The sequence below is a fragment of the Gorilla gorilla genome, chromosome 5 (assembly GCF_029281585.2).
Source record: "Gorilla gorilla gorilla isolate KB3781 chromosome 5, NHGRI_mGorGor1-v2.1_pri, whole genome shotgun sequence".
Taxonomy (NCBI): domain Eukaryota; kingdom Metazoa; phylum Chordata; class Mammalia; order Primates; family Hominidae; genus Gorilla; species Gorilla gorilla.
Window position 1 is genome coordinate 74,317,893 of NC_073229.2, and position 26,854 is coordinate 74,344,746.

The window sequence follows — 26,854 nt, forward strand, 5'->3', positions numbered from 1 at the left end:
ATAAGACTCTTGCAACAATTATAACATACTGTTTTCATCTCTGGGCTCCTAAAACTTTAAACAGTTGATCTGCTGCCAATTTCTATTGGGTCTCCACCCACCAAGGCATCCTTCAGCATATGTAATGACATAAGACAAATATAATTTTATTTTTGTGTGAATAAGACTGCCTAAAAGATAAAAGACTAATCCAAAATGCAGAAATCAGAGCTTACCTTTTGTCTCATTTGTGCTTGACTTGCTTCTTCTCCTTTCAGAACCTGAGTTTCATATGAAAGTAATTCCACCTCCACTTTGTCCAGCCAGGTACACAGCTCTTCGTGTGTGGAGTGCAGCCGCCTTGCAAGCTGCAGCGCCTGTTCCAGAGTCTTGGCCACATCAGTGCTCAATTTAGTAATGTCTTTGTACCTTGCTTTAATGGCTTCCAATTTATCTTGAATTATTAAAACTTCATCACCTAAAATTTCAAAGTCACGTTATTTCTTATGAAAGAAAAAAAGGCAGGGGGAGGGTTTCTTCAGATATTATGGAACACTGATGAAATTTCCACAGAACAAAAGGAGACATTTTTCTAAAGATAATCTTATTCAAGAGAAGCCCTTTTCTAAATTTTAATCTTTCCCAAGATTTCAGCAAATCTAAATCACTCTGAAAATACAATGTAGGAACTGGAAAAGGCTAAATGTCTTTAGCTATGTGGAAAGCAGTACTTTTGTATCTATCTGTATGAGACTTTGTTTTCAAAGAAGAGGGGTTAAAAACTGCTTGAGTTCAAATACTGACTTCATGCATGGCTTAAAAGCTGGGTTACTTTGGGCAAGATACTTAGCCTCTCTGCTCTTAGTTATTCATCATTACTCATCTGCACTATTCCAACAGATCTTTATTTGCCTCTACCTCATTTTTTGACACACAGAAAAACTGTGTCCTGGGCTTCAGACTTCTAGCTCAAGGCTCTTGATTCTACATTTAATTTCTTCAATGCATAATGAATGGTACTTGCCCCCAACATACACATATTGCTGAACTGAATATAGGTATAGTGAAATTCCTATGGCCAAAGGAATCACTAAAACTAGTTTCCCTGAGTTGTCCTAAAAATCTCATCTAGATACTAAACTATGTATCAGTTTTCTTGGTGATTCAGACATGAAGAAATGAAGCCCATGTATAGCTGTGCACATAGCCATACTGTGTGTCACTGCAATGCAATCTATCTTAAAAAGAAATTTTCTACAACCTACGTGTTCATCTGCCTTCCACAAGTGGAAAAGTAATGTGACTCTGTCCTGGGCTTCTCTGATGAGCTCCTGTGCCAAAGTGCTTTATGTTATGAGTAATACACACAACTTCCATCAAGAACTCAAGTGAGATCATGAGAAAAAAGTGAGATCATATCCTAACCACCCCCTTGATTGGTCTTCAAAGCATTCTCCAGAATAAAAGTCTTGGAATGGACCAAAATTTATAAAGTGTTTTGGTTTTTTCCCATCCCTAAAATATTTTGAAAACAATATAAAATGCTGACCACATGATGATTTGATTTGAAAGATATCTCACCTGTGGTTTGTTTCAGTAGTTCTAAACCATTTAGTAAAGCCTGATCTACATTTTGTTTCCTGAGTAGGATGTCCTCTTGCAGAACCTGAAAACACAGGTACCATTTTTATGTGGGGGGAAAAACATTTAAGTCAGCATTAACATTAGTTAATCTCAGAGAACTTTAATTAGATTTCACAGAGACATATTTGAGTAAATATCTCACATTTTCAAATGTTCTTATTGTTCCCATGTTTAGACCTCTTCTTTTCACCTCTGTGGCCCATGTCCCATGTTCATCTATCATAATTCACAGCATATTCCTTTTCAGAAAATACTTAGGGCCCTATGAAAATGGGCTTTGTGGACGTACTGAAGTACTGGTTAATACAGGTCTTTGTATACAACAACAAAATAACAAAATGAAAAGTGAAATATCCAGCTAATTAGATAGAGTCACTCTTTTCTTTAAAATGACTTCATTAAAAGTAATCTGTATAAACAGTCTTTTTTTGAGTACAGCAATTCATCGAAATCATCATAAACATAAAATTGCACAGAAATAAGGACTAAGAAATAATGACAATTGAAATGAAAAAATAAGATAAAATAAAATAAATCAAAATACCCGAAGTTCAGACTGCTGCTTCCATAGCCCCTCAGTGCTGTAATCCTGGACTGACAGCTTGCTCAGTTTGTCATGCACTTCATTCAGCCAGTTCATCAGTTCAACTTCATCTTCCCCAAAAATCTTAGCATTACATAAGGCCTGCTGGAGGAGCTCAGACCTGCTGTGACTTTTCTCTTGAATCTCAATGTACCATACTTGAGAGAAGTCTAATTTACTCTGCACCATATCTTTATCCTCCCTGGAGCTCAAAACCTTTAAGGACTGGCCAATGCTAACAGCCTGGTGTAAATGTTTATTGTGATTGATGATGTCATCTTCTAAGGCCTAAGCAAAGTTTAAAAAAATAAAGAAGAAAAACAAAAAGAATGGACAAATAAAAATGAAAACATAAATAAAACTAAAGCATGACATGTGAAATGGATTTAGTTTGCAATTAAACAAAACAATAGTACATAACTCAAATTTATGTCACAAAACCACACAATAAAAACTGAACCTCGCTAATGTGTGATTTATATCTTACTTTGTGCTGTGCAATTTGTTCCTCAAGTTTAGATGCTTGGGTTCCTATGGGTTCACAATTCACCAGCCTCTTTTCTATGGTTGTAAGCCACTCGTTCAGTGGTTCTAAGGTTTCATGAAATTGCTGTGCTACCACCGAGATACCTTCCAACTGACGATTCCTACAAATGTGCCAAAAGGTCATTTAGGGATGAAGAATGTGTGAAATATTCAACAAAAATCTTCAGGCATGCTCTTGCAATCTATTCTAAACATTTTCTGTAGAAACTATCTAAGGTTAAAATTTAAATCTCTTAACATTTAAAGAACATATTAAAACAATTCTTCTGTTAAAAAAAATTAAAGTTGAACAACAGATCATCCTCAAGTTCCTGAATCTCATGAAAGTCTGAAGTAATCTTCTGTAACAATACTTCCAATAGTTACAGTTATAATAATGACAGCAATGTTATAATAATAACAGCAGTAATAGTAACGACAACAGGTAAAATTTATTGAACACATATTCTGTGCCAGGCCCCATTTTAAGTGCTTTATATATTAATTTCAATTGGAGCAACAGTTACTGAGATTGCTCTTAATCAAATGATAAAAACTGGTTTCAAATTTTGAAGAGCATACATAGCTTCTTCCTCCTCTCCTTAGTGGAATTAATAGTGATTCCTATTTTATAAAAGCACAGGGTTAGGTTTACTTCCCAAAAGCAATATTAATATTTTATGGATTAAAATATCATGAACAGGGGAGAAGTATTCATTGGACTTTTACTGGTACTTTAAAATACCTTTGGAAATACGTTTCCTCAGTTGCAGAGGACTAAAGCTAAAACCTGTTTCCGCTGTCCTCAGTATTTATCTAGAGCAAGCTATTGTTCTGGTCTGCATACGGAGTACCTGATTCAGTATCAAATCCTGTATACATAATTTCTGCTGGGATCAAGAGATATTGCTGCCATAACTTCTTATCATGTTTAATTTTCAGGGAATTACATGTTTTGAAAAATTAGCTTTCTATGAAAAAGAAGGGAATTACAGAAAATTGGCATAAGCTATTAAACATAATTTCTATAACATATCACAATACACACACATTTTTAAAAACTTTCAGTTGATATATTTGATCCTAAAAATGAATAAAATTACTATATTCATAATTACCTCTGGATTATCACTATCTGTGACCTTTTCTTCTAAATTCAAATATCCAATCATCTAAAATCAGTGGAAATAACTATTCTGCGATGGGATTTCACCTACTATGATTTAAACTGTCCACAATAAATCTGGGCATGAATCATAACCATTACCAATATCCCTCAATTTAATACCTCTGTGAAGAAAGTTTTAGGAAAAGAAGACTAGTTATGGTAGTAAAGCAGAGATCTAGACATTCACTCATTTATTATTTTAAAATTACTGAGATACATGGCAGCCAGGGCACAGCTCCCAGGGCATTACACAGAACGGTTAATCTGTTGACACATATCAGAGGACAACATGAGATTTTTCACCTCTTTGGGAGCACTTTATTCTATGGCCCTGAAGCTATAATTAATTATACTCTGTATTTGAAGTTTAGACAAATCCTTCTCTTCACTATTCTGGTTCCAAAGAAGGTGGGAATTTATATAACATACTCACTCAGGTCAGTGATTCTTCTATTTTCATCTATTTCAACCCAACCAGCCTAGGTGACTACTCTTCAATGTAGCTACTACTATGGCTAGTCAATGCGGCATCAATGCAGATACTGAAATATGGGTTGGGGTTTTGTAACAAAATTGTTGAGAACAAACACCCAGTGGAGCCAGGCTCTAGGCTTCCTAGCCTTCATGAAGTTAGAGCACCCTTCTACCTTCTTTGTTTCCTAGCTCCCATTCCCCTCTAAAACTTAGCTTAACTGTCATTTCCCTGCCCCTAGGCTAGGTTCTTCCTGTGATATGCTCCCACAGCAACCTGTATTTCAACTTTGAGACATCACATTTATCATTACTTCTCAATGGCTATAAACCCTCTTAGACTGTACCCTATCTGATGGCAGAGATGATCTGCCCAGCTCACCCCTATAACACAAGACCTAACTCTGTGCCTGATGCGTGGTAAGCAGGCAGTAACTATGTAATAAAACAAATGAAGTAATCACTCCCAAGGGAAATGCTTTTCTTAAAAAGTTGGGATATAGCAGTGACAAGCCATTACCATTAGAGGAATGAGGAAAGAGGCACTACAATCTTTGCTATCTCTGTTCACATACATGATAAACATAGGAAAATCATGATTTGAAGAAAAGTATTACCAAAATACAAAATGTCAGTTTTGTAGACAGAGGCCACTGCTACTCTTTCAAAAGAACTGGAAGTATATAAGTTACCTTGTTTCAGCTTTATTAAGCAATGCCTCCCATCTGCTATCCAAGAGACTGAGCTGTTTCAAAATCTTCACTTTATCTGCAGGCTCTGCTGTTGTAGCAATTTTTTCTCCTTCTCGTTTGATTACCTCCACCGTAGATTTTCGGTCATCCAACAATCTCTGGAGAAGCTTGAGACAAAACATTAAATATAAAAAAGCAAGGGAATAATTGTATGAATATAAAGTAAAATGTATTCTAAGTACATTTGAAATATGACAAAAATGTATTTTGTATGTATGCACATATGAAAGGATCTGAAAAGCGAGATTTTAAAAGGTAACTCATTTGTTTAATGATTTATTACTATTGGGTCAGACACTGTGGCAGGGGCTTTTCATAGTAGATAAAACTAATATTGGTAAGGCCACTAAACTCATTATTAATTTTTAAATATAGAATAATACGGTAGAAGGTGCCACTTAGGATAACTCCAATGAATCATAAAAAAAGTGCAAAATCTCCATTATCGGAATGAAATAAGAATGCCTTAAACATTCAACAACTATCTGTCCTGTCAAGATACAAAAGCTTCCTATAAATCATTACTGTTTTCAAAACCCTTTCCCACGTTAAACAGTCCATTATAGACAAGGAAGTTAAGACTCAGCCCAAGTTCACAAGTTAACAAGGCTAAAACAAGAGGCTCTTGGCTCCTTTTACTAGGTGGGACTGGCTCCTAAAATCTGTGTGAGGCTGCAAACTAAAACAGCTTTTACACATCACTGGCAACAGGAAGAGAGGGTAGAAGATGTCAGAAATCTCCAAAGCTGGCTAAATAAGACTAATATTTCAGGATTTAGCACCAGAAACAAAATTCAATTTGATTCTAATTAAACATTTCAAAGCACCTGAAATGAAATGTTTGCTATAATTAGCCTTTTACCTTGCTCTAATCTAATCAAACAAATGGCTCATGAGCAACTGCTGTGCACAGGCACTGTGCTACCAGCAATGAGGAAGGCGTAAGTGTATGAAACACTATGCTTCACTGCATCCTTAATGATCCTGACTGGTAATTAAGGAGTAAAGATTTGACAGTTACCCAGAAGTAAAAAGCTAAAAGAGTATTTTGAGATCAGGACCACCAAGGCAGAAGGTAAGAGGAACTTGTTTAAAGAGAAGGGTAAGACATACAAACTGTGTTGGCACAGGTTTTTATATACTAAAGTCATGATATAATCAAAGTACAACAGGTGCTTTGGCAGCAAGGAGAACTAATTACTTTGATACATTTTAATAATAAAGCTTCTAGCAATTAAAAAAGCAAAATCAATTAATAGGTTTTGTTGGCTAAGCATCATGACTCTGCGAGTTAACTTTAAATTGTGAATGGTAGACACTGTATTATGCAAAAATCGCACAAATGCAATGTGTTTCCAGTTATGTGTCCTTAATCCTTACCTCTAAACCTATTTCTAATTGGTATAATTTCCCAATATGCTGAAGTTTTCAAAAACTTCTAGGGAGATAGTATTAAATGTAGAAATTAAAGTAAGCAGTAAGTCTTAAATACAAAAAAAAATTGAGGGTAAATGTGGAATTTTTTGTTTTTTTCCATTTTTAATTGATGAATAATAATTGAATTTATGGGGTGCAATTCAACGCTTTGATATATGTATACATTGTGGAATGATTAAATCAATCTGATTGACATATCCATCACCTCACCTACTCATCATTTTTTTGTGGTGAGGACCTTTAAAATCTATTCTTTCAGCAACTTTGAAATATACAGTACATTATTAGCAGCCATGCTAAGTGAAATAAGCCAGGCACAGAAAGAGAAATTTAAAATGTTGTCTTTTTTATAAATTAAAAAAAATTAATGTAAAATTTTAAAAAATTTCTTTGAGTTTTAAAATAACGTAATTAACATAATCCATCCTCTTCTTTTTAAAGTTCCAGAGGGGAGAAACCTTAACAGTACGCCATGCTCTAGGATCCTTCCCACATGTCATCTCAAGTCATGGCTGGCTGATTACTACTCAAAGTGGTATTAAATACTTCATACCTGACCATTGCTATCAGGGGCACAAAAACTATCATGTGGTCAGTCTCAGGTACATACCAACCCTCTGAAGACCCTATTTTCCCAAACTGGCCCCACTTTAGTAGTGTCAAAAGACACAATGGCACATTCCTCAGCATATATGAATCAAATATTTGTCTCTTTAGTAACAGGTTGAACCAAAAGAAACTGTCAATATTTAATATATAAAAAGACAATTTCATAGGGATCAACCTAATATATAAGGGAACAATGTTATTTCCATACAAATGCCATCTTGTCAGTGACCTTCCTTCATGACCCTATTTAAAATTACACACACCCCCTCCCTCCCTCCATTCCAGCACTTTAGGTCCCTCATCTTTGCTCTATTGCTTCCTGATGCCTCTCCCCGATCCCTGCTTTATTCATCACTTGCTAACTTATCACCATTCATTTATTTACTTTACTTATTGTCTTTCAATCCTGGCACACCCTTCCCACTTGGCTTTGAACTCAATGAGAAATTTTCATCTTCTTTATTCAAGGATATATTCCCAGCATCTGGAACAAGGCCTGGCCCATGGTAGATGTTCAATAAATATTTGTCGAATGACTAACAAAATAATGTCTACAGCAGCAATAACCGGTTAACTAGGTTATCCTATTAATTAAAAGAGTCACAAGGTGAATTTTTTCTCGTTATTAAGATTTAATATGAAACGCAATACAAAAGCTTGACTAACTTACCTTTTGTTCTTGTATCTGGGCCTTCACCACTTTGAACTCAGCCGACGGGGGCTTCTGATTGGCCACAAGCTCCTCAGTGTCCACCATCCAGCTGAGCAGGGACTCCAGGGCATCCTGGAACCTCCCACAGTGCAGCAAGGCCTCCTGCAGCTGGGCTGCTCGCTGAGCCACCTGCAAAGTGCCAATTGTTTCCACTTATTTATTTGTTTCACAAAATAATGCAATCTGAGCACAAATCACTACTTTACATGCTTATTTTCCCATGTGGTCACAAATTTTCTTTTACTTTTCACTTAAAATTTACCCAAAGTATCGATAGTGGGCAGGATAGCAGTGAAAAGGAGACAAACTTTAAGCAAGTAGGCATGAAAATAAGGTTACCATCACAGTCAACGTAGAGCACTCAATCTTGGAGATTTTTGGATTGTCTAATACGTTTTATGATTAGCAATGAATGATTCAAATATTTTAGAGTTGTCGTAAAAAACAGCACATTAGTCATTTTTATCAATATTGCATTTTATTTCCTTCTGATAAATATCAGAGATAATGATTTTTAAAAGACTAAGAATAAACAGAACTATTATAGCAGAGAGAATCAGAATTATATTTTGCTAGGCAAGAATAACAAAAGTATCCAATTAAGTTCTGCTAGCTCCAAGCTCTGGAGTCTTTTTTCAACAAACCAGGCCCTTTGTCTACCAGTAAATGGAGTCTCTGTGTCCTACATAGAGATATCTTATTGCTTGTCTCAACAGATATTTTCCTTCTGGACTGAATAAAGTAGCTGGCAAGATATTGTAAGTGCTATGGATTATATTTACACCTGATACAGCATTCCAACTGTGTTTAAGGTGCACTACACATATGTATCAGACTTTAAAGAATGAATAATATAGTTTCAAGACCTGGCACCTGCTGAAGATGTCAATGGAAAGAAAACAACAAGAGTAACCACCACTGCCACAACCAGATATGCACTGCCATCCCATAATAATTTTCTGATAATTTACGTCTTGTAAGAGCTGCCTGCCATCGTATGTCAGCATTATCTCCCTAAGATATCAGAGCATTATTTCTAGTGTTTTCTCTCATGGGAATTTAGAAAAAGGTTGGACCTACATCTTACAAGTAATTGAGGGTTGATGGTCTATAGTGAGGGTAGCAGGACTTAGTCCAGGAATGACATAAAGACATAACTTTGTTTGTATGGTGTGAACTTAGTTGCTAATATTTGAAAATAGGAAGGTTTCACATAGAAAGTGAGATTTCCAGGTTATTTTGAAAGTAAACAGAATATCTGGCAACAGTGGGCCTACATGCCTACATGTCAATGATCTTCTGGAACTAAGTAGTGACCTGTACCCTTACAGATGCATGTGCCCATCACACCTGCACTGTTGTATCTGTGACCCTGTCTTGATTAAAGGCGAGATAACAGCAGGAAGAGGCTCTGTCTTACCCAGTTTGCTTCCTTTCATTTAGATTCCCTACCTAGCTCCAGTAGGCATCTGAGTTTGAGCCATCCAGTTTACAGTAATATAAAACAGTAGACATATTTAGAAAAGTTTGGCTACCACAAATATGATTCATGGTCACCACAAATGCTCATGAATAATAATCAGCAAAATAGCAATGAAGGGGGTGAGAAAATTACCTTCTTATTGAGAGTCTTCCACCGTGCATTGACATCATCCAGGTCATGCTCCAAGTCCTGAGTGCTAGTGCTTTTGGCAGCACTCTGAATAAGGCCTTGACCTAACCAGTTTACATCTTGCTGTTTACCTTGCAAGGGTTCAATCTCTTCTTTCTGGAATACCTGCAGTTAAAAGAGTAATAATTATATGAGTTATATTACCTATCAACTGCCAAATATATAATAAGCATTTCTTTAGGCATCAGGTTGTGGAAACCATCAATTATTACAGAGGTAAAGATAATTTTTATTGTCTAGCCATAGGTCATAGCTACCTTCTGAAGAACAGAAAGAAACTAAATATAAATCAGTAGCACATCAAAAACATTTGAGAAGACTAAAGAATGATATTCTGAGTACACTTAATCAAGTTACTTATAAAACCAAGAAGACAGTACATGTCTCCTCTCTTTATTGCTTCATTATCATAGGATGAAAATGTTTCTGTTGTCCCAGTCTAACTGTAGCAAAAGATTTACAGAAAATGCTAAAGAGCAAAAACATAAAATAAGTACAAAATGAGCCTTCGTGGGCAAGGCAATCCTAATAGGCTCTCCTAAGAATGGCTGCTGCCAGCTGGCAACTGAAGCTTGAGACTCACATTGGAAATGGAAAATCAGGGACAGGATGAGGTAAGCCAAGTGGCCAAAACATGGCTTGGCAGGAGGGCCAAAATACAGAGATAGGAAAATGAAAAATACATAGGCATGTGCTGCAATAGTATGGATACCTACACAAATAGCCTCCTCAATGTCTACAAAGATGCCAATGGACTCTCAAGAAATACAATGACCTCACCCCATGGATCTGATCACATACCTTACCAGCACAGCAACTCTGGTTACTCTGTAGTCATTGTCACCCACACCTGCACTGACAGTGGATTCCTAGCAATCTCTCCCTTACTGTCTATCCCATCCAATTTACAGTTCCCCAGTTGCCTGTGACTGGCAAAGGATTTAATGTGCTAGATTAAAATACAAGTGCCATGAAAGCAGAAATTTGTTTTCCTTACAGTAGTTCTATGACCTGGGCCTACCATGGTACCTAGCATATAATATTTGCCAATATTTATTTGCCAAATTAATATCAGTATGGAAATTTATATTTCTATCTTAGGTGGATGACTTCAACCCCTTAACAGATAATACTGGGAGTAGATACATCAATATTATGATTATTTTTTTGAGACAGGGCCTCACTCTGTCACCCATGCTGGAGGGCAGTAGTGCAATCACGGCTCACTGCAACCTCTGTCTCCCAGGCTCAAGCCATTCTCCCACCTTAGCCTCCCCAGTAGCTGGGACCACAGCTGCATGTCACCACGCCCAGCTAATTAAAAGAAATTTTTTTTTTGGTAGAGACTGGGTCCCACTATGTTGTCCAGGCTGGTCTCAAACTCCTGGGCTCAAGCAACCTTCTTACCTCAGCCTTGCAAAGTGCTGGGATTACAGGTATGAGCCAACTCTTTCATAGATAATATGTTTTTAATATAGGGCTTGGAGGATGCCATGAGGAAAATAAATTATTGGAACTAAGGAAGGAAAATTTCACATCGATATTAAGGTAAAACATAGTTTGAGATTCTGAGTCATTATCCTGAAGGGCACTATATAAATATACCAATGATTGGACAGTTGATCATAATACATAGAAACATAATAAAGGCACATATTAAAATAGCACTTCAGGAAAAAAATTGCAGACACAGTATGAAAAATAACTTTGAAAGATGTAGAGGCTGCAGGAGACAAATCCTCCAGACTCTGTAAGGCCTAGCATACAGGATACTCCTGTGTTACTGTATACATGAGTAAATTAGAGAACAGCAAACAAATTAATGATCATTTTCTCTAAAATCTCCTCCTAGCTAAAAACTCAAACTACCTTTTCCACAGAAAATATATATAGACAATTTCCATACTGGCAGTTTATATATAACAATAATAAATATTTAAAAATCAATTACACATAATCAAATAAATTATAAGATTCACCCAAATCATTGAGGAAAAACTTAGGAAGTCTCCGTAATTTTGCAAAAAGGTAAAATTTATCAAATATGTAAGCAGAAACTTGGCAACAAAATGTTAAAGATAGAATTTGGCATTATAATTCAATTTCATTTCTACACCACTTTCTAAGTTACAACTTCCAGGACTAATAGCTTTGGATATGTTTTACTACTTATCAAAAAGTGGGGGCGGAGGGTGGGGGTGTACAAAAACTGCTACCTTTTAAATTCCAGGACCTTGTAAATAAACATTCTAGGAAACGTTTTATTTTCCCTCTTATATAGTTTTCAGGACAAAAGGATAACAATAATGTTCTATTAAATTGCCTTAACCTCTGGTCTTGGTTTTAAATTAATTTCAGGGGTATATATTGGAGCAGATCTAGGTAAATCTGATAGTTTTCTGAAGTGCCCCCAAAAATATACTAAGGATTTAAAAAGATAACTACTAAAGAGTATATACTCCCCTAAGATTTAATTGTTTTCTACAAATAAACTGAAATATCCTTTACAGAAAAAAATTAATTTGCTAAGCTTTTAAATTAGCATGCCATTTACTGCATGTCTAAGAAAAAGGCATAACTAACAAGAACAATTATTTCACAGACTGAGAAGAGGAACTGTTCTGATATTGTCTAAGTTCCTTATCTCTCAATGTTAACAAAATACCTATGAAGAGAGCCTTTCCCCCTAATCTAACCCACAGCACACAAGCATGAAGAGAAGTTTAAAATAAAATAAAACTACCTTTGAGGCCAAGTTTACCAGAAGAGTTTAGTAAAAGTACCAAAATAGCTGAACTTCAATCTGAGTGGGAAGAAAAAAATTACAGGCTTGACAAGCAATCTCTACTTATTACAAGGCTGCACCCTTTACTTTCTTACCTCATTCACCACTCACAAAAAGTTGGGAGCTATAATGCCTGCAAAGTACAGCATAATAACTCTACTCTCATATGCAGAGCTCCTGAGAGAAATTTTTCAACATATTTTAAAAAGTCCTTAATGTGGATAGAGTACTTTGCAGGCCATAACAATATAATACTGTTTGTACCTTCATGACTAAGCCTGTTCAAGCTTAATAAATCCAATATAATGGCTCTTAAATGGCAGTGTCTTTATCACAATTTGTGTAAAAGCCTAACATTAACATATATTGACAGTGGAGGCCTTCCAAATGAAGGGGAATGGCCACCATCTGTACAATCAATAACAGGACCCTGAACAGCTGGGAATAACAATTCTTCTCCAAAACAGTCCCTATTAATTTGTTATAATTATCCATTTATCAATATGTGGCATCTTGCAGGGTGCTAGTCAAACCCCCAAAACAAAAGTGTGGATTTGATTATTATTAGAAACACTAGTGACCACTCTGAAACAGAACCACAAACTTTTAGCAGAACTGCAAACTTCTGACACTGCAGAGTTTCATATTTCCATGAATTACCTGAACCAACTGAAAGCCATTGCAGACTGTGTCCAATATTCCTGCCTGGGCCCCTGTTTTTCTGGGTGCTGCTTTCTTTCTTGCTGATACGAATTTCAGGGAGTACTTCTTATAAAGCATTTCGCTCTCCTGGGCAGAAAGAGGAGCCTCCACTTCCTCTTTAGATGCAATGTTGCATTCTCCTGAATCATATTGTGTCAAAAGTGTCACATTTTCTACTAAGCTGGTGCTACCACAATCTACATCACTCTCCCCTAGATCTGTGTGAGAGAGATCTAAATCTTGAGGGGAATCCTTCAAGAGTTCCCTACTTTGTGCTGTGATTTGGGATTCTCTAGGTCCGTGTGTTTTGTCCTCTTCCCCAAGGTTAAAAATATGATCATTTTCTCTATTTCTTGGCATAATTAATGGGTCACACTTCACAGGGCTCTCTTTCAAATTATTCTGCAGGCAACAATTTTCATCGTGGATTTCCCTTTGACCATTTACACGTTTTGCTTCCTCTAGTGGAGAAACATCATGTAAAATCATTTTGAAATTTTCATCAGGGTGGGCACTTTGACACGAAAGCAGTGGGATTTTCTGTTCGCTAATGGAATTAACAGAAAAAAATGGTCTGTATTGGTCTGTTACAAGAATATCTTCAGCAGAAGACAAACTTTTAATTCGTGACTGGTCTCCAGTTAAAATGCCCTGTTTTTCTTCCCTCTCTGCTGGAGGGCTACATAAACCAGAGTCATCCTCCTCCGAAGTGAGAGAATTAGTACCCCATCTGCACTTGCTGGCCTTGGTAACAGCATCTGACATATCAGCAGGTTCAACGAAAGAGCTTTCACTTTTGTTTGCATAATCCATAAAATTGGCCGGGACAAACATTCGCCATGACCGTCTATGCTCTTTCTTTTCCGCATGAGATTTGACTTTAGGTAATCCTGTGGTTCGAATGATATCACTATTTAGTTTGAGTGCATCAAAGATCATCTTTTCATCTAGTTTGTTAGCTTCCCGACCTCTCAGCTCAAATACACTGGAAGAAGTAAGGGCACCATTAGAGCATAAAGAACTAACATCCAGTGTTCTGTGACTGTAGGGTAAAGTTCGATCTGTAAAATGCCTGGAAGATAGACTACCTTTTGAACCAGAGTCTATCTGTTCATTTAGTCTAACAGTATCATAGATTGACCGCTGTGGGACGTAACAGTCTTCGATATTTAGGTCCTCCTCTTCTTCACCCTTCCCTACACATGGGGGATTCTGACGTAAACAGTCTGGTCTGCTGAGTGGCTTCCCCATTTTGCAGATAGTTAAAACAAATATTGCAGCTCTTGACACAGATAAGAAATAAGATAAAGCATCTTTCAAAAAAGTATACTTCTGAACAGAGCTATGGAGTGTCTTTAGCATAAAGACACATGCTCAAATAATATATGTCATAATACATGAGGTGTTTAAGGTCATCAGCAGTGCATCAGTATAAATGCAACTATCCTTTTACCTGGTTGATTTTAGGATGATTCTAAACAATAAAGTGCATCAATAACAGAGAACAAAAATCTCCTTTGTCCACCTTTCCCAGCTCCCAAAGTCCCCGTTCACACACTCCAAAACACAGAAAATAAACAAACACACACTTAACAGTGGTTCAAACACTCAGAACATTCCATTGTCAGTCCATTTCCCTTTTTAGTCTGATATTTCCAGATTAAAATTTCCAAATGAGCAAGCATTTTAACAGCCTGAATGTTAATTTCGGCAGAGCTCTGGTTAACTGTAATTCACTTAAAGATGGCTTGCAGAACTCCACCATTCTGGTAAATAAACCATGCTCCAGAAATTTAAAAGACAAACACAGGGACCTGGTATTGTTCACACCAAGGCACAGAACAAATCTTCAGAGAAAAATAAGTTAAGTCTAACGTTATGAGAAAGTTACATTTTTCTTTTACTTTTTTTTTTTGGAGTGGGGAGTAGCTATAAATAAACTTGATTGAAAAGGCAGGTTTTCTTCCTGTTTTAAGCTTCTTCAATGCTATTCAGAACTACTCAAAGGAAGAAAGAAAAAAACACCAGACTTTTAGACACCCAGGGCAGTACAATCCAGCAACCGTTTAAAGTAAACAGAAAGCATGGTGTACTACTAAGCTTCTTTAAAAAAAAAAAAAAAAAAAAGCCATTTCCAAAGATTCTTATCTGGTCCTCCTTAGGAAGGCTTATTCCACCTGAGGCAATTGCAGCAACGAAGAGCTCCGCGGCTTCCTCTAAGGCACAGGCAGCGTAATTCACATTGAGCAGAAAACCCAGGGACTACATTAGCCTTTGAAACTGAACCAAGTTCTGTGGCCGCGGTATGGCCTTCATTTCAGCTGGGGCTAGAGAGAGACGGTGGCGGTGGAGGCAGCAGAAAGAGAACTCCGGAAGGGAGCTCCGGGGCTGTCCGCGGCTCCTCAGGGCAGCACGGTGCCGGGCAGGCATCCTCTCCAGCCAGGGCGCTTGCAGCAACGCCCTCTCTCTTCAGGCACCATCTGCTGCGTCTCTGGGCCTGCCGGGCGTTCCGGAGCCGCAGCTCTCTACCACTTCGGTGCTACGCCCTCCCGTGACTTAACTTCGCAGTCATCTTTCTTCTGACTCTTCGCTTCTTCCAGGGAGTCGGCGAGCGGTTTCAGTGGGAGGTACCTCGAAGCCGAGAGGCTGCAGTGTAACAGCTTGTGGTGACATCAGCGCAAAGCAGGCCGAGTCCGGCCACTGGGGAAAGGGGCAGCTCAGGTTCAAACACCGCGGAAACCCCGCCGACTACTTCAAAATGGGAGGGGATCCGCAGGGCTTGCGGAGGCAGAACCTGGCACCGGGAGATCCGCGAAGAAATTATTTTGTGAAGGTCCAGAGACCGCACTCATTTGAACACTAAATGGGAAAAGGGGGGCTACATAGGTCCCTATCCTTCAGTTGAAACCGCACTTTTACACTGAAGAATCTGATGCTTCAGCAGTATCTGCGATGCAAAGTGCAGATCACTTTGAAGTCGAGAGTGTTTTGCCTTTTGAAGCCCAAGTTCAAATCTAACTGTTCTCCAGAGTAAAGTATTCCTACCAATGAGGGGCTCTCAGCACTGCTGACATGAATATTAGTAGTTACTAATAACCATACAGTACTCTTGAGGTTAACACAAGGCCCAAGAGTGGTACTCACTGACTCCAGATATTTAATAAACAAAATCACCTCCACAGATTTTTATCTACTGAACACCCTTTTAAAACTACTGTTTGAAAATAAATTCAGCAAGCCAACTCTTAGTCTTTGTAGGAAATTTAATAGTTTTATTTAAATAAAATCTAAACATTCTCTATTTTACAAAATAAGAAACATCGTCAGAGTGTCAGAGTTACAAATGAAGTGGTCTTTCTTCAATCTCATAAAATAATCATTTGAACATGAACAAAACTGTGCTCACTCCAAATGAAGAAGGCAGTTCTAGTAAAAACAACTTTATACTTTCTTTGTTAATTTTACAGAAAAGATGTGGGAGGAAACTTTTGTGCCTTTAATGAGAAAACATTATCTCAATATTCATTCTATAAATCTAAGAGTTGAATCTTTTTTAAAAAAATCTTTTCATAATGAAAACTCTATCGGTAACTCATCCATTCAACAATTATTAGATTATTAGATGCAACTCAGTATGTGGCCATCATTAAGTTGACTAGATATATGACTATCTATAAAGAAAAAGAGATTTAAAAATATCCATCCACATCACAATATCAATGCCAATTTTTCATGTTCAAGACGTGAAATATTTCAACAAGCACCTGATTCTGTGGTGTTCAAGCACACAGGCTGTAATAAGGCACTGATAAGAGAAAGAAAAATGGTCGCATACTTACCACGCTTGAACAGTGGATTGGGCACTAGACTGGGAAATAGTAGAGGCCAAGAGTCTTACTCCCAGCTGCCGCTCTCTTGATATGTAAGCTTAGAAAACTACTTATTCATGGCAATATGAATAATAAAGTTTCCTTGAGATCTGTGAGTGCCTTTCTCTAAACACTCTAAGATCCTTACAGAACTTTTCATAATAAAGAATGGCTCTAATTCAGTTCACCTTAGACTCTAACTCTGAATCATTAGCACAATATTATTCTAGGCTTATGAAAAGCTAAGAGGAGCAACACATAACCTCACATTTGAGGTGGGTAGTACATTTTTAAAACTGCACAAATCGTTCATTCATAAATTAAATGATTCAAAAAAATAGCACTCACTGTCTGCCAAACAACATGTAAGCACTGGAAAAATGATGTTGTAAAGACATAGCCACCACTGTCCTTACACCACTTACACTAGAATGGGAATGTGAATGAGAAAATGGCCATGACACAGTTTGGAAGTAAACAGTGCTATGGGAAAATATTCCCTAGTTAATTATGTTCAAGTATACACCATTTATTTAATAACTAAATTCCTTTTTTATTGAACTGATTTTTATATTGATTCACATTAAGATTTGTGCTATTAAAATTTGTCACAATAATTTACATATATCTTTGTTACTTGAAATCACATTCCAAAGTCTTACCTGGATGACATGTAAGAGCTCATATATAGAGCAGAACTGGACTGGTTTATTTTTCACCAAAAATTGGGTTTAGACAGCTACTATAAATGTTATAGCCTCTAATGTTAATAAAATCAAGATATATTAAACCATGTTAAATATTAATCATGATATCTAGATCCATCACATTTTCTTTTTTTCTGAGACAGGGTCTTCTTGCTCTGTCACCAGGCTGAAATGCAGTGGCATGATCACAGCTCACTGCAGCCTTGACCTCTCGGGCTCATGTGATCCTCCTGTCTCAGCCTCCCACATACAGGTGCGCACCACTACACCTGGCTAATTTAAAAAATTTTTTGTGGAGATGGGGTCTCACTCTGTTGCCCAGGATGGTCTTGAACACCTGGGCTCAAGCATTCCTCCTGCCTCAGTCTCCCAAAGTGCTGGGATTACAGGCATGAGCCACTGTGCCCAGCCCCCTCACATTTTCACAATGAGAGAAATACATAATAAGGTAAGTAAAGTTTTCCTGAAAAATAGCCAACACTATTATTTCATAATACAGAAATCATAATGTTGTTTTCAAAATGTAGCTTTACTTACTTTATGTAGCCTACTAGATATAATCCAGCTAAACTATCTACTAAAGCAGATGATTTCAGAAAAGTACACAACTACTAATTGAATTATAAGCAAAACAGTAACATTTTCTCATTTTATATTCCTAAAGTTTAATTAAATCTTTTAAAAGGAAAGTCCCTGAAAAGTCTTCCCACTAAGTGCAACAATGTACATCATAGAAAAGTTTTATCATTCACATTTATAATTATTATTTATATATTATTTACTCATAGAAAAGAGCAATTTTATCAGCTGAAACATGGAGGTTTTAGGGTTGAAGGATTGGAGGTATTAAGTTCAATGTGCAGTAAGTGAAAAATGTCTATGTAAGTAAACGCACTATTATCAATGAATAACTCTTGGCCTGATAGCTCTCGAAATCAGGATGAGAAGTCAAACAAGGGATATGCGTTTTGTGCTGCAAGTACATAAACAGGCATTAAGAGCCACAATTGTTCTTTCTAAAACAAATAAGCCATTAGCTAATGAAAACTGAAGGCATACTATATTTTTAGTTTTCAAACTATTAAATTTCTTCACATAAATGGATAAACGTTTCCAAAGATATGAATATGCATCATATGAATACGCAATAACTATTTATTTCATGGGAATATAGTTTATATTTAGAAGAAAGTAGAATATTCTGATCCTAAAGTAAACCGATTTAGAAACAAGAGATTCACCAACGGATCTTGACAGGAGTTTATCTTGATGTGAACCTTAGTTAATATCTTTAATGAGCACTTGCTCTTCTTCCTGTAAGTTACTACAATACTAAGACTATGCCTTTCCCACATCTTCAATGAGGTTTTCTGGTGACAGTGAAAAAAAATTCTATGTAACAGAAGATGATTCTATATATAAATCTTATTAATTGAAATATATACATATTTCATATATATATATATAAATGTCAAAAAGTTCATTTAAAGAAAAGCTATCCAGCAAGCAGAAGCAACTCACATGTTAATGGCCCTATTCAATTTTCTTCAGAGAAAAAAAAAAACAAACAAAATCTGGAAATACTTTTCATATTAAAATACTGACAAAAGAAATTAAGCTTGAAATGAAGACAACTGGAGATATGTGGGAATAGGATCTGTGAGCACAGACATTTTCTTGTTGTATCCAGTTCTTGAGCAGCTCCAGGCACTTTTCACTTAAAATCATAGCATTTCCTTAATCTACATTGTTATTAATGAATGATTAGAGACCTAGATAAACATTTACCACTCAAATGTTCTTTTCAAGAAACCAATGTCTAACTTCATAACGAGGCAAATTCTTCTCTGTCTCTCTCTCACACACAACTTTAAGCAACTTTCCATATTAATAAAATACATTATGAAGGTTTCCTTTGATCAAAGGTGGGCCTATAATAATGACAGTAGATACCACAGTTTGGCTCTTTTATTGGATCACTCTAAAATGGTGATATAGGTTTATCAAGGTAAAAGCAAAACAAAATAACAACTACCAAAAAATCCTACATTATAAAATCTCTAGCTGGAACTGCCTTCAGAACAACCAACTTTAATTCCTCAATCTCAAATGAAGGAATAAAAGTTAAAAGGAGCTCTGTGACATAAAGGGCCGTAGCATTAGTTAGCAGCAAAACTGAAAAGAGAACACGTTGCGAAGTTCCCTTTTGACAGCCCTTTCCGAGAAGTATGGTGTATTCCTTGTATCGTGAAAAAGAGGGTATCCACCTGTTATGCCTAGTTTGTGTGGATAAGAATATGAGGTGTTAATAATACCACACAGCAGATCAGCTCCACCTCTTCACAGCTAGGTGTGGTTTCTGCTTCAGTAGGGCTTCTCTCTTGACCAGCATATGGAGTATTCTTTCTTCCTAAAATTGTTAAATGCCACTTTGCTCTGGGCTTATTAAATAATGTGATCTTCCTATAAAAGCCATGCATCTAGTTACAGTGTCTATAGCGGAAATATTTTCACCATTAAAAATACCAGAGGAAGGGAACATGCAACCCCTTTGCTAAGGTAGCTTCATTAACGAAAATCCAATCTATTAAGGAATTTTCCCTAACAAAAACCTCTTCTGCAACAGTTTTATCTAATTTCCCCATTCTTAATAAAAATGGAAAATAATTTGTCATTGACCTCTATATAACAATATGAACACTTTAAAAGTATATTAAAGCAGTTTTTGGACTGTTTGATTTTCAATATGGTGACATCAGAGGTTGTTTCTGGATCATTTGATAAACACCATAATAAGAATTTGTGCTCAAACTGCCTGTCTTCCTTAGCCCCATGCTACTTGGCATTTTAGTTTACCGAATATTAAAGTAATGATGCCTGGGTTAAACCATGCCTTCACCTGGACCAGAGAAAATTTATTACAGTATAATTAGGCCATATGTTCTGCTCTTTGTCTCTGGTTTCAACTTGGCTTAAAAATCCTCTGCTCAATGTAATTCTATGTCCATTTGAAAATAAAAAGAAATCTTCAGAGAGAATGTACTGGAGATGTACTCATTTGTGGGGACAAAATGAATTACAATTGGGGCAGCAACAGAGTGGCCAGAAATAAACTGTAAGCAGGTTCTGAGGTAAGGCATTTTTTCACAATGGTCTAGATCAGGGGTGTCCAATCTTTTGGCTTCCCTGGGCCACACTGGAAGAAGAAGAGTTGTCTTAGGCCACCCATAAAATACACTAACAGCAATGACAGCTGATGAGCTTTAAAAAATGGCAAAAAAAATCTCGTCATGTTATTTAAGAAAGTTTATGAATTTGTGTTGGGCCACATTCAAAGCCATCCTGGGCCACAGGTGGGCCGTGGGCCATGGGTGGGACAAGCTTGGCCTAGATAGAGGTGGGGAAGGTACAGATTTAGCTAGGACTCATTAAAGCATCAAGTTTCTTTGATTTTCATTGAAATTAAATCATGCAATATGGTGATAATGGTTACTTCATAATGATCAGAAGACCTGATTGGCTGTTAATCACATAATAGGAATTACTGTGATGCATTCCTTGTATACAGTCAGTTACATATGTCTTTGATAAATAATAATGTGTTAATATTAATGTTACTTAATAATGTGGTTTAGATTTGAAGATAATCTTGAGCTAGGAGTCTTCAGATAGGAGTAGGGATAGAGGGAACACCAAAGGAGTTTCTTTCTTCCTGCCTAGAGACAAACAGAATCGCCCTGCTATTCATTCCACCAATTTATAACAGTGTGCATAGAATTTAACTGTAATCATAAATAAGTGTAAGTGGAAAATGGTACTCTAACTTACCAACAGTATAGAAAACACTTCACCCTTCAGACATGTTAGTCCAATGACTAGTATTTAGAAGTAGGAAAACTTATATACAACAGAACTTATATATAATCAAAACAGTTTTAAAACGTCAAGCTAACTAACACAAAAGATAACACCAATCTACTTTCAAAATCTCAGGATAGTTTTCACTGAGTGAGTTAGGACATTTGGTTTAGAATAGCATTTGCTTTATTATGTTTGAATTGGTATCTTAAACATGAACGAATGAATTTTGTCCTTGTCTTTATAAGAAAACCTCAAGTAACTATTAACAGCTATTTCTTGAACTATAGAAAGAAAAACAGAATCGGGGAAGTCTATCAAACCTGCTTTAAATCCTCTATTACGGGTCCAGTGAATATAAGGCACCCCCTGCTGAGTAATTGGGTAATAGCTATTATTCTCAGTTCTGCTCAGAAGGCAGTTTATTTTGTATTAAGAAAAACTATTATAGGATTTTATCTGTGACATTAGGTTAAACTAAAGCTACCAGATAGATTAATGTCAAACTAGATTATATTTCAAAGTCAATAAGGAAGACAGACTCAGTCCTTCACTACTTTTCTGTTTCACTTTTAGGAATTATAACTAGCTTTTCACTCAATACAAATCATTCTATTTAAAAAATTTTTAAAACTTTCCAAAAATTATGTTAAAACTAATGTTTAACAAAAGTCTAAGGCCCAACAGAAACTAAATTAAGTACCGAACTGTAAACAAGTCAATTTACTACTTTAACCAAGAAAGATATAATCACTAAAACAATGAAATGTTTGGCTCCATCTCAGTAGCAGCAGTAGTGGTGATCACTGGAATCTCCACCATCAACATCATCATTATCATCATCACCCTTATCATATCACGGCACCTACATAACATCAGTTTCTAAGACTGTTTTACATGTTCATCTCATATTTCTCATAGCTGCTAGTTTAATAGAACATGTTCCTTACGTGGGTGTTCTTGGTATTTTGGATTAAAATGAACAATGGCTGGGTATTCGGGCTGTCTAAATTAGGCTACAGCAAAGATGATTAGAAAATTCCCCAGAGAAAATACCAGATGTGAAACATGGATGACAATTAAAGTTTACACGAAGCAGTGCATCATTTTCATCAAAAGAATCAGGTTCTGACACTATCCATGTGACCTTGGACAAGTCACTTAACCTCCTTGAGCCTAGGCTTCTTTATAATAAGATGCAGAATAGTAAGAGCATCTACCTCTCATGACTGTTAACAGGATTAAAGATAAATTAAAATAGTGCTTGACACATAGCAAGCCCATAATAAATTGATTTGTTGATTATTGTAATTACTATTTTTAAGGAATACACACACACACATACACAGATAAATGGAATTAGTGGTTGTGTGAGCTACCATAATCATATTCTTGTCCTTTTTTTACCTATGGCACTGGAATATACTAAATGCAGAGTATTTGTCTACTTGAAAACTTTTTTTTCAAGTCACTGGGTTTCAAGATACTGAAAGTATGCCATGATGTTCTTTATTGCTGAATTTCAATAAAATCAATCAACTCTTTCCAAATAATCTGAAAGCAAACAAACACAGCATGCTAAATGGTTTATTTTAGGAGAAATTATCACTCTATATTTCTTCACAATCAAATAAAACAATCTCTGTAGCTATTGACGGTAATGTTACTTATTTGGGGCTTTTCAGTTTGCAAAACACTTTCAGTGCAAACTGAAAGTTTTGCTTTTTCTTACTTTCAGTTCTCCACATGAACAGCCACATTTTTCACTGTACTTGGGAACACCAAAGGAGAGACACCCGCAAATAGCAGCACCAGTATTATTACTTTGTCCATTGTCTTACAAGTAGTTAGAAACAGCAAAGAGAAATGAAGGTCTTTTTTCTAAACAAATGCACAGGAAACCGAAAGAAATCATGTTTCACAATTTAACCATTTAATGTGGTTAAATTTCATTAGTATAAACAGTGCTTGGTTACTGTCATTTAATCTTTAAGGTGCTGACAGGGTTCTACAGAGAATTCCAAACTTTACTGACGAAGGAAGAGTTGCTCCCAAGATCTCTCCCAGTCTTTGATGCAGCAATTGCCACAGAACTATGTTTTTCTAACAGAGGATTCTCTCACATGAAATCTTTATTTTGCAAATCAGAAATATAAAAATTTGACAGAGCAATGAAGGAGGTCAAGTCAACAATAAGGATGTTTCCTTCACCTTCAAGAATCAAGAACTAAATACAGAATCACAGCTTTGTGAGCCTTGAAGGAACTGGGCTTCAAAGGCGTTTAATAAACTGCAAATAATCATAACTAATAACAATACAAAGAAAAAGAAGGTATTTTTCAAGATTCAGTCACCTAAATAATGTTATTAAAGACAAGCAAATGAAAGAGTTTATCAACTATAACTGCACAGAATTTGGAAGTCCATTTGATTCATATTCATCTCTCAAAGAAAATAATTTGTGGTTTTATAAACTCTTTTTATTTGGTCTTAGTTTATTCTTTATGCACTAATGGTGCAATATATCTTTGCCAGTAAAACACACCTCATAAATATAACAGGAGCTGTGAAACCCTAAAGGTTTATATCAGCCCCATATAGAAAATTGCTTGCTATTTATGACCCTTTGTTTCCAGGGATAAACCTATCTTTGTCCCCTATACAGATGTGACTTCTGTTCTCACTATCATAAATAAGGCCAAATCCAATGACACGGAAACTGGCCCATCATTTTTATCAAATGTTTCATTTATTAAGTGTCATTGATCACTGTTGAGTGGCAGTCATTTCTTGGCACTGAGGAGCTTATGTCATGCAATAAAAAAAAAATTCACCTCTAATCCTCTGGGGCATGAGCCTAAGATCTTTGTTTAATGAAACAGATTACAACATGGAACTCCATACTGCCTTTAAAAATATGAGCTTTTAGAAGAAAAATGTCTGTGGAAGAAATTAAGAAGGATGAGAAGATGGTTATAAAAAGAAAGGGCAGAAAAGATGGTAATTCACCATTGAAGAAATTGCTGGAAGATAAACATCTGCAATAGAGTTCAAACCACAGCCACGGTCACCACAGATGGCAATTGTGAATAATTCCAGAAATGGACCCTATGATGTCAGTTTCTGGCTTGCCTGGAACTTTGCCAAGCACCCTTTGGTCTGATTTTATCTCAGGCCTTATCCCACAAAGGCCCAAATCCCCAGTGGCCTTGTAACTGCCCCACCTGCCTGGGTGTTACCCCCATATATGCTCATTCTGGCTCAAATATTGTATGACAATCATTATTAAAAGGTTCTACAAAATAGGCAATCTCCTTTCTAAGCAAATTAGAAACTTCATTGACAATAAAAACACTTGGTAAAAATGAAGAGTTCCCTACCTTGAACATGTTAAGCTGCTGATTAATTGTCTCCGTTTCCATACCAACAGGACCTTGTGACTCTTCATGTTCTTCGGCTTTCTGGAGCAGAATAGAAAATTCTTTCAATTTGCTGTAAAATTCTTCAAGGCGCTTAATTGTCCCTTCAACCTGCTCTTCTCTGGCTTGGGCTCGGTCCAGTAACTTGTTGCATTGTTTGCTTAAGGCCTCCAAGTCCCTTTTGATTCCAACAAGGTCAGGAGAGGTTTCTTCTGTGGCTAACATCATCTTGCAGGTTTTATTGGCATTGTCGTTGCTTGCTATGAGGGCTTCTAGTTTCTTTAGAAAGGCTTTTATAGTTTCCTTTTGCTTTTGCAATGTTTCTGCATCTCTCCCCACTGGAGCCATGCTATCCAGTTCATCATCAAACTCTGCAAACTGAGAAAACATTTCTCGAATGGTATTCTGGAAATGCCCAATGCCCTGAAGCTTGGTTTCTAAGAAAGAACACTTTTCATCAACCTGCTGACTTAGTGTACTATGCTCTTGAGCTATGGTTTCCACTTGTAATAAAACATCAGAGGTTCCCTTTGAGTCTGAGGCCTCTACCACAAGGTCCTGTGCAAGTCTTTTAGCCAAATCTACCTGATGCTTCAAGGCCTGAAGTGATTTCTGCTGAGTTTGCAACATGGTCAGGTATTTGTTACTGTAAGCCTGGGATCCCAGCGAATCATGGATATCTAGCTGCTCCTTTGCACACTGAAGCTGCCTTTTAGATTCTTTGGTAACTTCTTGAAATTCTTTAAACTTCTGAGTCATGTTCTCCAGACAGAATTTCTTACTGTGAAGTTGTTCAGTGACCATGTCCACCTTCTGGATCAGTGACTTATTCTCATCTGTAACAACTTCTTTATCTATCTCACAGACACTGAGCAAGCTATTGGCTGTGTTGTTCAGTAATTCTACCATACCAAAGTGTTGGTCCATTTCCTTCTGCAGAGACTTTAACTTGGCAATAGAAGTCTCTCCTTCAGCAGGATCCAAGCAAAATTTTATTTCCTCCAGGTTGTTTTGGCATTTGTCTATCCATGGCCGGAGAGTCTCTACTTGCTCTTTATACTTAAGGGCTTTTTCCAATGACTCTTTTAACTTGTTTTCTCTTTCTTTCACCTGCTTATTAAATGTATCCCAATTGGTTTTAATTGTATTAAGCTGTAACTGTAAGGCTGCCTTCTCAGACCCTTGTGTTTTTAATAACAGATTTTCACCTTCTGCAATGGTTTTTTCATAAATATGAGACTGAGCAGTCAAAATTTTACTAAAGTCTTTATGATCTTTAATTAATGACTCCAAGACATCGAGTTTGGCAGATATTGGATGAGATTTGTTTTGCTCTTCTTTCTTTGTATCCAGCCAAGCCTGAAAATCTCTAGACATTTGCTGAAATTGATGAGAGCTTGCACAGGCTGACTGAAGGTGCTGGACATGATTCTCTAGAAATAAAATTACAAGATATGTTTATTTTACATCAAAATGTTAATTTAATCTATGAAAAGCCAAAATAAAAATCTCTGAATGAATATATAGAATTGTTGAAAAGCAAGGGCTTTTAGCATTGACTATAAGAACTACAAGTGAACTTAAGTTATTGACAAAGGGGAAAAGAAGCAAGAAGTAGGCACAAGAAAATACACAATCAAGAAAAGATGCAGGATACAGATGAGAGGGGAAACAAAGAATAAGGAAATAAGTAAAAATGCATCAAGGTGCAGGGAGTGGCCATGCCACACATCGCCTGCTGTGCTGGTGTCTTCTCTATTCCAGTATGGAGAAGTGATGATGGCAAAGTTCTCAATTATGTTGATAAATAATCCATCTCTTATTAAATATGACTTTTTCGCGTCTATGACTTTTTTTTTTTTTTTTTTTGAGGCAGAGTCTCGCTCTGTCACCCAGACTGGAGTGTAGAGGCGCTATCTTAGCTCACTGCAAGCTCCTCCTCCTGGGTTCACACCATTCTCC

The 26,854-nt window shown here is 36.6% G+C and overlaps 1 protein-coding gene across 27 annotated transcripts in view; it reads right to left on the minus strand.

The window, feature by feature from the left end:
• Positions 1 to 26,854, minus strand: part of DST (dystonin) — a 494,942-nt gene that overhangs the window by 69,235 nt on the left and 398,853 nt on the right. For 25 of the 27 annotated variants that reach the window (XM_055391863.1, XM_055391862.1, XM_055391852.1 and 22 more), the window contains 8 exons: positions 24,854 to 26,325; positions 9,496 to 9,657; positions 7,839 to 8,009; positions 5,063 to 5,229; positions 2,694 to 2,853; positions 2,168 to 2,494; positions 1,561 to 1,645; positions 216 to 457 (listed from right to left, as the gene is read on the minus strand). In XM_055391863.1, coding sequence (XP_055247838.1) covers positions 216 to 457; positions 1,561 to 1,645; positions 2,168 to 2,494; positions 2,694 to 2,853; positions 5,063 to 5,229; positions 7,839 to 8,009; positions 9,496 to 9,657; positions 24,854 to 26,325 — 2,786 coding nt within the window. The remainder of the gene's footprint in view (positions 1 to 215; positions 458 to 1,560; positions 1,646 to 2,167; positions 2,495 to 2,693; positions 2,854 to 5,062; positions 5,230 to 7,838; positions 8,010 to 9,495; positions 9,658 to 24,853; positions 26,326 to 26,854) is intronic. The other 2 variants (XM_055391867.2, XM_055391861.2) reach the window with 1 other exon arrangement.